Source organism: Micromys minutus, assembly GCF_963924665.1.
Source record: "Micromys minutus genome assembly, chromosome: 18".
Classification (NCBI taxonomy): domain Eukaryota; kingdom Metazoa; phylum Chordata; class Mammalia; order Rodentia; family Muridae; genus Micromys; species Micromys minutus.
In genome coordinates, this window is record NC_137953.1 from 31,887,628 (window position 1) to 31,899,753 (window position 12,126).

Genomic DNA, 12,126 nt, shown 5'->3' on the forward strand with positions numbered 1-12,126 from the left:
CTGTGGGCTACATTTCCTCATTACATGTTGGTGTGCAGTTAAATTTAAATTCATATTTTAAGCATTTTCTAAGCTTCTGTGTTGCTGTTGGTGTGTGTTGCTTTTGTATGTTTTGTTCCTTAAAATATTTTAATTCTTCTGCAGGATTCGGAAACTTCAGATACGAAATATCCCACCCCACTTACAATGGGAGGTAAGAGCTTCTATGTTAAGATCTTAGTGTCGGAGCCTAGTGTTTTGTTTTTCTGAAGATTTTTCTCCTTCCTTCAGCTCTCTGGTATACTAGAACCTAATTCTTCTCTTTACTGACTGTGCTATGGGCTTTTCTTTGTAGGATTAAATCCCTTACATATCTGCTCTTTGAAATCTTTTTTTTAAATGCCCAACAGTTAGTAGTAATTACCTTTCTGATTCAGCTCCATTTGAACAGCATCTTGTTGAGCTGAGTTGCCCATTAGAATTAAACATGGCATTCCTTCCTTGGCAGAAAAATTTAAAAGACAAATACCTACTAGTTACTGCTTTATTTTAAAATGTGATTCTGTTTTTTGTTTGTTTGTTTTGTTTTTGCTTAGATGATGGCCCTTCAGTGATTGTACATCAACAGAAGTGTATAGCACAGTTCACTAGCCTGTGTCAGCAGTGTCCTCAGCACCATGACAGTGTCATGGTGAGGACTTGAGAATGTGGAGGTCAATGTAAATGATTGTTAACTCTTCCAGACCACGGACTCTGAAAATTAAAATTTCTCACTGTTGTGTTTACTGTGTGTCTGTATCCTTACTTGAGGAGGTCAGAGGCCCACTTTCAGGAGTTGATTCTCTCCTCTCACCCTGTAGGACCCAGGGATTGAACTCAGGTCCTCGGGCTTGACTGCAGTAGCAACCTTACCCCTTGAGCCATCTTGCTGGCTCCCCTGAAAGGTTTTAAGACTTCCCTTGAAGCCCTGCCAGGGAATTGCTCAGTGTTTGTATCATTAGAACATAAACTTCAAGAGTGACTTGTTTTGTGGTTTCAGATTAGGCTTCCAATTGAATTTGCTGCGTCATTAAACTGGAGCCCTTGTTAAAATGCAGAGCATGATCTCAAGGTTTCCTTGGCAGTGAGCTGAGGGAAGTTGTGAATTTTGATTCCCCAAGGTTCCTGCTTAGAATCAAATCACTTGTGCGTAGAACATCAGGTTACACAGCTGCTGCATTCTCATCTTGGGAAGGATGGTTAGTTCTTAATATGTTTTGAATGTTTTTATTATATATAAAAACACACATTGTAGGCTGAGTGGTGACTTCAGAGATTAAACTATATGCATTTCCCTGTTTTAGAGTAATATTTGTGTAGGAAATTCATTAGCTTGAGGGGTGGGTTTCTGAGTGTGAGAGCATCAAGATCATAAATTTGTACCCGGTTAAGATGGGCCATATTAAATATGGTTAACCAGATACTCTGTTCAGGAATCACATCTAGTGTAATGTGGCTGTTGGTGAGACAGTCAGTCACAGCAGCCAAAAACAGGCAAGTGAACGGCTAATGTCATGTAGGATCTGCTGCAGCCAGTGGCATAGTTTTCACTGAGATTGTCATGACAGTTTTCTTTCCCTTGTTCTGAGTAAAATCTAATCAATAAGACAAAACTTTATTTGTCCTATTTTTTTTTTATAATTTATTTTTCTGTTCTCTGTGTCCCACCATTTCTCCTTTCCTCTTCTTTGACAGTATCTTGCCATGTAGTTTAGACTGGCTTTAAAATTAGGACCCTCAGCCTCAGCCTTTTGAGTGCTGAGATTCCAGGCATGTGCCATCTCTCCTGGTCCAATAGTCTTTAAATGGGAAGTGAGATTGATTAGTGAGAATTCGGAAGAAGATTGGCACTAGAATTTGGAGGTTTTCTCAGCTGTGATTCCCTCTTAAGTTTTTTTTTTTTTTTTATTGATTAACAAATTTTTTTTTCTTATGTAGGGGTAGACAGGATCTTGCTGTGTAACCTAGGCTGACCTCAAACTTAACAACAATCCTCCTGCCTCAACCTCTTGAGTCCTGGATTATAGGCATGTGTGAGCATGTATGTCTGAAGCCAGATTGAGTCAGGGCTTGTTAGGAGTAGAATGGGTGATGTTCCTTTCCTTCCCTAAAAGGTCACTTGGTATCTCTTCATCTGTGCACCCTGGGCATGCTGGCTGCCTCCTGCCAGACCGTTACTGTAGACAGTGGTAACTGTGCTCTTACTCCGATTCCATTATAACGGAGGGGCTAGAGTTTGATTCCACTGAGTAATGTTAGGAATGCAGAAAGTGACATAGCCAGACATGTGACCTATGATCAGATGAAGGAAATGCATTGCACACACAGCGTGTCCTTCCTTAAAAAGAGTTTCGACTACATTCTATTTTAAGTAGGTTTTGCAAGAAATATGGATGATGGGATACAAGTTAAATAGTAACCCAGCTTGCGGTACGAGGCATCTCACAGCATAAGCAATGCTGTTTTGTTAGACAGCCAAGAGGTATACGACATCTAGGACATGACTTGTACATGTGCCTGTGGTGAGCTGTGAGCAGTGTTCAAGCTCAGTGGACAGTGTGCCCAAAGCATGGCAGCCTGTAGGAAGGCTTAAATTATAGCCTAGCACTATGCTTTTATCTCTAAACAGGATTTTTACATATGTACATATGTACAACCAAACAGACATACATTCATACACACATACATACGTGTGTACACACACACATCGAGACATGCATGTGATGGTTAGAATCACTTCTTTCCTACCATTTAGTCCCAGGGACTTGACTTAGGTTGTCAGCTTGGCAGCAAGCGCCTTTACCCCTTGAGCCATCTCAAAAAACCTTAAACACACTTTAAAAGTATGTGAGATGCATTTTCCTCATTTCTGACCCAGAGATGATGACAGTAGCCCCTCTCCCCCCTTATTTATATGTCTTTAATCTCAGCACTTGGGCAGAGGCAAGTGTGTCTCTGTGAGTTTGAGGTCAGCTACATAGAGAAATCCTATCAATAAAACAAAACAAAAACCAAAAAGAATCACCCTTACTGTGCCCATAAAACAGTGCTTGGTCTGTATGAACATCTAGTACATTATGTGTGTGATAGAACAAACTCATCACCTCCCAACCTTGATTAAATTCTTCATGTGCCCGTCAAGGCCAGCTGATCTCACAGTATACACAGTAGGCCTTCACCAGGGGCTTTAAACGTGGAGAATCACATGAGATCTCGAGAGGTTAAAGAGCAAAAGGGGTAGAAGTAGTTATGACTGAAGGGAACAGATAGACATTTAGATCCTTAGGATAAGAGCCAGAGTAGCCGAGACTCAGTTCTCTGAGCTGTGCAAGCTCATGACTGGAACTTATGAGATGTTCCTGGAGCCTACAGCCATAAAAGGCTAGCGCCAACTGCTGGAATGGGTCCGATCAGAGGACCAGAAAGAGCTTCTCCTACTTTCTCTGCCCCGCCCCCAGCTTCCTACTGCCCCGCCCCCATCCTCCTACTGTCACGCCCACAGCCTCTCACTGCCGCAGTTCCTTCCGTGGCAGAAATACACTGGGAACAGATGGGAAGAGGGATGATTTGAGTTCCCAGAGTCTCAAAGAAAAAGTCGATTTGGGATTGAGAGCTTCTTACTCTGCTGATGATCTGACCAGGAAACAGAAAGGAGCAGCCTCCGTTCTACCACTTCTGAGATCTGTTTCGTCGAAGCAGGACAGAAACAGCTCAGCCCCAGCGCTGTGCGCTGGTTTGTAGGTGCTCACCTGCGTTGTTAAATTCACCCGACATCCTGCTTAACTATTCCTCTATACTTCCAAGAAATGAGACGCACATTCCTCCCAGGTCGTTTGGGTACATCCTTTTGTACCTGGGGCTTCTAATGATTAGCTTTTAACAATGCTAAAGCATTATGAACGCCAGGGTAAGGAGCTTTTGTGTCTGTGGCAGATAAAGTTTCACAGAAACAACTTTCTGAGGACCTGGTGCTGGAGAACTGGGAATGTCTATCCGCACCCCATCTGTAGAATGTACTCAGGAAACAGTCCTCTTGTCCATCCTTTACCTCCTAAGTGCACCCCTCTTAGGAGACGGGCAGGCACTGAAGGACCATACTTCCATCCTTTTCTTCTTTGTGTGCTTTCTTGAGGTGAGTCCAACTGTTAGATTTAAGGTGTCAGTGTCTTAGGAAAGAACGTCCATGAGAGAACTTCCTGGTTGTCTGACTATTGCTTTCTGATGAGAAAAATCAAGAGTCCCTAGTAGCAGTCATGGAGTGCAGAAGGAAAACCCATAAGCCACATGAAAATGGTGGTCCTAGAATAAAGAGCAAGTTTAGATCTTCAGTGGGGAAGCAGAGGGTAGTGTTTCCAGAGTGAGCTGCAAACCGGTGTGAGCCATGGTTAGTCACCGCCATTGTAAGGCTCCCCTTGCTGATGGGCCCATGACTGAGGTGACTCACAAAGGGCAGATAGGTGGTTTGACAAATACTTAGGAGAACGTGTACTTCATTTATTACGTTTATCTGCTTAAATGATGTAGTTTTTATTCATGTGTATGTGGAATGTGTGCTTATAGGATGGTTGGGTGTTGGAGGCAACTTGAAAGGAGTCAGGCTTCTGACATGCCTGTTGGCCAGCCTTCTGTTTGGTGTAGAAATCATGTGACCAGTGCACAAAAATAAGATGGAGGACCAGGTGGAAACTGAAACACACTGTTGTTAGAGACAATATTATAGGACTCTTTAAAGGGGTGCTCTCTGGAGTGCCCCATAAATACTCTAACAGAATGTTTTATTTAGCATTTCTGCTTGGCTCATTATCTCTGGACCAGGTGCTTGAAAACCAGTTCAGAGAAACCCACAGTTTTTCTTGATGGGTAATGTTCACTGTTGCACATGTTGGTTCCAGTTATCTCACCAACAGGAAGCTTGCCTGGGGAGGCAGCTGAGTCTCCCTCAGTCACTCTTTACTAGTCTTGCCCACTCTCCGGCAGGAGGGGCCGGAGGGGCCGACCCACTAGAAAGATGTTCACATTTTAGTCAAATCAAAAGACAGCAGTTAGGGGAGAGAAGGCCTTGCTTTTCATGTTAATCCTATCACTATTAACATCAGAGACCACACCGTCTCCAGCTACTGACCTAGAAGATAGATAGATGCTACTGGGTTATCCAGCAAAGCCTATCATAGTCCATATGAAAGGCCCATTGTCAGCCGAGTGAATGTGAGCTGAGACTTGGAGACTGCTGGGGACTAGTGGGAGGTGGGGTGGTGAGTGGCCGGCAGGAGGCTGGATGTTGGTGACTTCGATGGCTGGAGCTGTCATTCTTCAGTCCAAATGGGGATTGTATTTTGGCACTGTGGTTGGATACTTATTAGTCTATGATGGATTTAGAAATTAATGCTTAAGGGGATGGATATGACTCAGCAGTTAAGAGTACTTACTGCTCTTGCAGAGGCCCCAGGTTCAATTCCAGTCACCCATACAATGGCTCACAACTCAAGGACCTTAGAATTTGCACAAGACACTCCCCAAGACCAAGTTCTCAGCACAAAGGAGATTTATTTGCACCAGAGGGACAAAGACAGGAAGAGGGAGAAAGGGAAAAGGGATATTTTCCTCAGAGGGACAAAAGACTACCTCTGGATAAAGAGGAGACAGACATGGCCTTAGGTAAATGGCAATTTATATAAAGGTAAAAGGAGAATACTGAGGGCTGTACCCTGGTGGTCAACCCCAGGAGGAGGAAGTAGCCAAATAAGGGAATGGTCCTTGGGGGCTAGCTGTACTCTTAGCCAGTTTTAGCAAAGAAAAAGGAATGAGGGAAGGGCAAGGTCTGCCAGAGCCATGTTTGCTATGCTTGGGCCTACTAGAGCCCGTCAGTGGCCATAACTAGAGTTCTATAGTATTTGATGCCTCTTCTGACTTCTGTGGGCTCCTGCATGCACATGGTACAAATACTTACATTCAGGCACGTACACATAAAAATATGGATTTTTTTAAAAAGAAAATTAGTGCTGCATGAAAATTGAGTGAGACAGAAGTAAAAAAGACTTGCACAGCTGTCAACAGCAAGCTTTTTGAGGCAGTCAAAGGGGAGCAGTGTGTTAAAGTGGGCAAGAGGTCACGGGAGTCAATGATGCTGAGAAAAGATCTTCTCCAGGACCTGGGTTAGAATTGTAAGTAACAGAGATCTGGGTGAACCAGGTTCCTGTGTGAGTGGTTTTCCTACAGTGTCCTGCCTTTGACCGCTTGGCCAGTAAATACCCATCTGCATGCTAGGTACCAGAGGAACAATTTTTTGTCTTCACTGAAGAGGAGACATCTGAGATAGAGGATTCAGAGTTAACTATTTGCTAGGCTTATGAGCTAGAGAGGGCGGGAGTCTCTGAATGTCTGACAGAAAACCACGTGCCTTTCCCTCGTTCTTTATCCACCTGGTAGCTTACGTCTGGAAGCTGGACATAGTAGCTTATACCTGTAGTCTCAGTACCTGGGAGGCTGAGGCAGGAGGACTTCTGTGAGTTTGAGGCCAACCTGAATTCCAGGCTAGCTTGCGCTAGAGTAAAAGCTCTCTGTGACCTCTGTGGGCACTATGCATGTACCTGGAGCACAGGCATACATGTAGGCAAAACCGCCAACTCATACACATAAAACAAAAGCTTAAAAACAAAAAGCACTCCCTTGAAAGCTGGGTAGGGAGCCTGACAGAAGAGGCACCCTCCACGGTCTGAGGGTGACCTGTCATTTGAGTGTCAGATGATCTTAGATTAGTTGGGCTGTTACTGGGAAATTCCTATCTAGAGAGCTGTGGGGGTTGTGTTGTCTGTGAGTGGCTGCTCTGGGATGGCTAGTCTCCTACATCCTTAGGACTGATCTAGCCTTTGGTGTGTCTGTCCCCATGGCTGGTACATTTTCTGCAGGAATTTATGATGCCATTTTCCCATTGCCCTGTGATGCCTAGCTGTTTGTTCTGTGGCAGTGGCTGCTGCTACTTTGAGATGTCACTTTACAATTTTATAACTTATTTATTATGAAAAATGTCAAATATAAAAGTAGACGATACAATGAAACTCGACATTACTAACATGGTTTTGTTTTGGGTATACATGTGGTTGGCTGGTTTTCTGTGTACACATGGTTGGCTGGTTTTGTTATGTGTAAACACATGCACCCTTTGCCCTTTCTAGGTTATTTTGAAACAATTTTTTTTTTACATCAAGACATTGTTAGGTATTTCAGTTTGGGTCTCCAAAAGACATGGTCTGTATCTGTGGATCAGCAGGGCTTCCATAGTATAAACCTAAATAGGCACTTCCTGCCTCCTCATCCTTCTGGAATCCGGAAGCCCTGGGGTTGTGAGAGAAGGAGCACTTGGTGCTAGTTCTTAGCTTATGGCAACAAAACTTCCTTTCTCATAGTGTTCTATATGTGTTCCGACTCCAGACCCCCCTTTTACAGAGACAGATAGTTACTGTGGGTTCTGTCAAGCCTCATCGTAACACCTCCGTGAAGGCTGTTGAGGTAAATTCACATTCTGAAAATTGGAATTAGGATGCATTCATACAAAGTTTTGATGGGGAGAATGTGTCATTGACTCCAAAAAGTCATTTTAAACTTGAGATCTAACTTATGATAGGGTTAGCAATATGGCTCAGCAGGAAAAGGAGCCTGCTCCCAAGCCTGACAACCTCAGTTCAACCTCCTAGTCCCCTCTCTGGAAGGAGGGAACTGACTATGTCTAAAGTTGCCCTCTGGTCTTTCTGCATATTTCATGGCATATGAACGCCCATGTGACACGCACACACATGAGCAAATACATGGACAGATCTAAAGGAAAGAACTGAAAATGTCACGTTGGATTTGATGCCACTGAGCATCAGAAGCATCCATGTTTCCTACACTTTTTTTTTAAGTTGATTATTTTAGTTAAATCTATTATTTTAGTTAATATTTCAGTTAATTAGTTGTGGTTCTGAGGTGGCAGCTTTTGGGTCCTTCATGGCTTCATTCCTGGTTGCAGTTGAACAAAGATGGGCTTGTCTTCTGAGTTGTTTGATCATTCAGTTATTTGAGATGGTTTGTATAGACAACACAGGATAACACTCATGCCTCCTCATTTACTGAGTGCTTTTTATCAGAGGCAGCGTACGTTTGTGTGTTTAACTCTAAGCTTGTGGGTTTAAGACCCTTTGGGTTTCAGATTGGAGTCACTTTTTTCAGTGTCTGTATCCTGAGGTGAATGTGGTGGCTTCTTGAAACCAGTATTGTTTTTATGGCACCTCAGCACTTAGTAACTTACTTCATTTTGTAGCACAAAGTCCCAGGATTATTTAAGTGTTTCCTGTCTTAAGGGGTCTTTGCTTGGGAGATAATAACAGTATTCTCCTCTTGGGACCAAGTCACCAGCCTTCCCAGGGTTATGTGACATTTATGTCCTTGTTCCTGTAGGCTTAGTAGTGCTTTTTCTCTTTCCCCTCTGTATCATAAGCTGTGTGTCTTGTCTGGGAGTTTATAGTGACAGCCCATCTCCCTGTCCTCCTCAGATCTGGGGCTGCAGCTCAGGCCCTACTGCTGCAAGGCGACCGCTCTAACACTGAGCTCTGCTTGAACCTTTATTTATTTATTCACTGATCTATTATTTCACTGCTTGGCCTTTCGGCTAAGATCAAGTTTGTTTGTTTGGAACAGGATTTCTCCGTGAAGTTCTAGCTGTCCTGGAATTCGCTCTGTAGACCAGGCTGGCCTCCAACCCGAGGCAGTGTGCCTGCCTCTGCCTCCATAGTGCTGGGGTCAGAGGTGTGCACCACCACCACCCATCCCACCCTGGTTTCCTATTGGATTTCTGTGTGTGGGTAGGATTTCTATTGGATTACCTGTGCACCTGCAGAGGGAAGAGGACACCTTATAGCATTTGTTCTTCTTCCCTGTGGGCCCCATGACTCTGCTTTACCCTGGGTGACATGTTGGTAAGAATTCTTTGACTTCTTTCCTTCCTGCCATGGTTACTGGGCATTAAACTTGGAGGGGTGTTTGCTAGACAAGTGTTGTGTCACTGAGCTGTCCCAACCCTGGTGATAGTAACTTTTCTAGTAACTTTTGAGCTCCCCATCTGTCTTCCTCATTGTGTTGGGATTGTGTTGTACCCTGGCCATTTTTAACTGGAAAATCTAGAGTCTTCAGTCCTGGTCCTTGGTCATACACTTCCTATGTTGATTGGAGGATTTAAATGATAGGACAGAGAAAACAGCACAGATTTCAACCCAACCTTTGGGACTGTAGCTTTGTCTTCTGTGGGAGGCTCTTGAAGCATCTTGTTCTCAGGCGAGGATGGCAAGGTTTCTCCATTCCATCTCCCCCAGGTCTAAATTGTGGGGGACATGTCAGAGGGCAAAGGGCAGATGATACATCTTAGACCCAACAGTACTCCTGCCCTTGTTATTACTGTTGGAGCTCATCTTCCCAGTTGCTTGAAGTGTGGTATGGTTCAGGTTTTATAGCTGTGTTCAGTGAGAGAAACATTAGAGTAGACCAGTTAGTTCAGTTGTGTCTGGTTGCAGAACCTGATACAAAGTTGTTTCCTTGACTACATGTAGTTTTTATTCCTTCTAAATTTCAAAGGGGACAGGATGAGGTTTTCATTTCTCAGGAATGCAACACTGTTGTCCATTGGCTCAAAAGTTATCTATCACAGATAACTTTTGGTTACATTAATACCCAGTAGGTCTTTAGCTGTCTTTTAAGTGAGTTAGAGTTGTCCACATGATTGATTTAGCACAAGAGCCGTGTGAGTCACATGTGCTGTTTGGATGTGTAAGCCCTTCTGCTTGCTTCACTCATTTTTATTATTTCCACTTATGATTTAATGAATAAAATAAAGTTAACATGTGAGGAGGAGAATGGTCTCCACGTAAGGATTTAGAACAATTATCAATTGAAAATGGTCTGTTTAATTCTGTTTCTAATTTAGCACCAGCATCCAGAAAGGTAAGTGTGCCTCAGTACCAAGGGCATTTCTATCTTTTTCTTCTCTGCCTCGCTGAAGGGCCTGCTTTATCTCATGCAAAATATACTTTTGTTATTAGAGTTCTCCCTTGTGCTTTACTTTTCTGCTGTCTTTCCTAGATGTCAGTAAGTGTGCTCTGATGGCTTCTCAGGCTTCCTTTGTTTATGGCGTCTGTCTGATGGATGAGGTACTTGGTGTTGATTCAACTGAGGATATGCTATGTCCTTCCACAGTCCACGATCAGCCGAGATCAAGGTTTCTGTGTTCATCTGCCTAGTGTTCTCTATTTCCACAGTTCCTTCCTAATCGGTTTTGTAATGTGTGTGGAATAAACACGTTCTGAAGATGTAAGGCAGTAGTTGTAATGTAGGTGAGTGTGTGTAGTGCCATCTCAGAGCTCACTTAACTTGTTCTCTTGGCTTATATGGGCACCTGTGTGTGTGCATGACTGTGGAAGCCATAGGATAGTTCCTGATGCCATAATTAAGGAACTGATGACATCAAAATTTACTTACTTTTTTTAAAGAGACACTACCTCTTCCAAGCCTGAGACCCACCAAGCCTGGCTAGCCAGTCAGCCCCAAATATCTCTACTAGTTTCCGTCTTTCTAACACTGGGATCACAAATGCATGCCATTGGGTCCAGATTATTGTATATGGACTTAGGGGGTTTGAACCCCCAAGCACCCATGTGTAGTGGTTTGAATGAGATGTTCCCTACAGTCTTGGGCATTTGAATACTTGAGTTCTGTGGTGATTCTACTTGGAGGCTTTAGGAGGGCGGTGTGGCTTGCTTGGAGGAATCCTGTCACTAGAGCTGGGTTTTGAGGGATTATTGACTTCACTGCCTCCGCCTTCTGCTTATTTATATTTTGAGATGTAATTCTCAGGTCTCAACTTTCAGCACTAGCTGTCACGTCTGTGGCACAGTACCCTGCTGCCATCTCTACAGTTACAGACCTTAACTCTCTGGAAACATAGGCCCAAAAGACCCTTCCTTATATATGATGCCTTGGTGATATAAGTTGGTACTAGAGAGTGGATAGTTGAGTAAACATCCTGTTGTTCTGCCCCCACCTTACCCCATCCCCCTTTTTGGAATGTGGAAGATTTCAGAACTTTGGACCAGAGAAGCAATGGAATGCTGGGAAGGGCTTAATGAGCCCGTGTAGGGCCCTGGCGGGCAGCAGAGCTGAGAGGAACACATACAGCGGAGCCCCGTTTGATTAAAAAGGGAAGCAAGGACCTTAACAGCCATTCATGTGATATTTTGACAAACAATCTGTTTTCAGCCCATGTTGTGAGGCTAAATTAAAAAGTAATAGACTAATTTCTTTGGCAGGAAATTTCAAGACAGCATAAGATTGGGTCTGACTTGGTTGTTACTAGTAACTTATGCAGATCTACAATGAAAAAGAGAAAACGAGGCCAAAGGAAAAACACAGAATGTACAGCTCGGAGACAGAAAGAACTCTGCAAGCTTGTGTTACAGCCAAGGCTCGTGCTGGAGGAGCTATGGGAAGGGTACCTTCAGGGAAAGATTCTGCCCAGCTAAGCTTCCAGCTCGCTTCAGCACACAAAAGCTGACGCTACTGTGGTCAAAGCAGGCGAGTGTCCATCCCAAGCTAACAGCCAAACTTGGCAGCCGCATCCATGTGGTCCAGATCTAGACGCATAAAAGGTAAAAGAGATTAGATGGTTGTGCATGAGGACAGGCAGCTTGTGGCAAGGGGTCCCCTGTGTAAAGGCTCTGTTGAGAGGACAGGAGTTGGCTTTCTCTGCTTCCTGCTTGCAGATCAAGATGCTGGGCCTTACCCTTAGCCCTTATGGACTCTAACCCCTTGGAGAGCAGTCAGAGCAAATAAACCCGTCTTTCTGTGAGTTGCCTTGGTCTTGATGATTTATCATAGCAATAGAAAAGTAGCTAATTTATCATGTAAGAAGCCTAAGTGGGAAATAAATGAGGAAGTCACTCTGTCTCCCCCCTCCCCCCAAAATTCTGGCCTGATAGGTCAAAAGTTACTTAAAGATCTTAGAAAGAAAGGAAAAAAGAAACAAAAAGAAATTCAAGTTATTGATCCAAATTGCATATTTTTGGGGGGTAGGTGCTGTTTGAACCC

General features: G+C 43.7%; 1 protein-coding gene across 1 annotated transcript in view; it reads left to right on the forward strand.

Annotated features, from left to right (window-relative positions):
- IGF2BP3 (insulin like growth factor 2 mRNA binding protein 3) overlaps positions 1–12,126 on the forward strand; it is a gene marked incomplete at both ends in the record, with an annotated part of 117,948 nt that overhangs the window by 44,730 nt on the left and 61,092 nt on the right. The window contains one exon of the mRNA XM_080932246.1: positions 145–193. Coding sequence (XP_080788372.1) covers positions 145–193 — 49 coding nt within the window. The remainder of the gene's footprint in view (positions 1–144; positions 194–12,126) is intronic.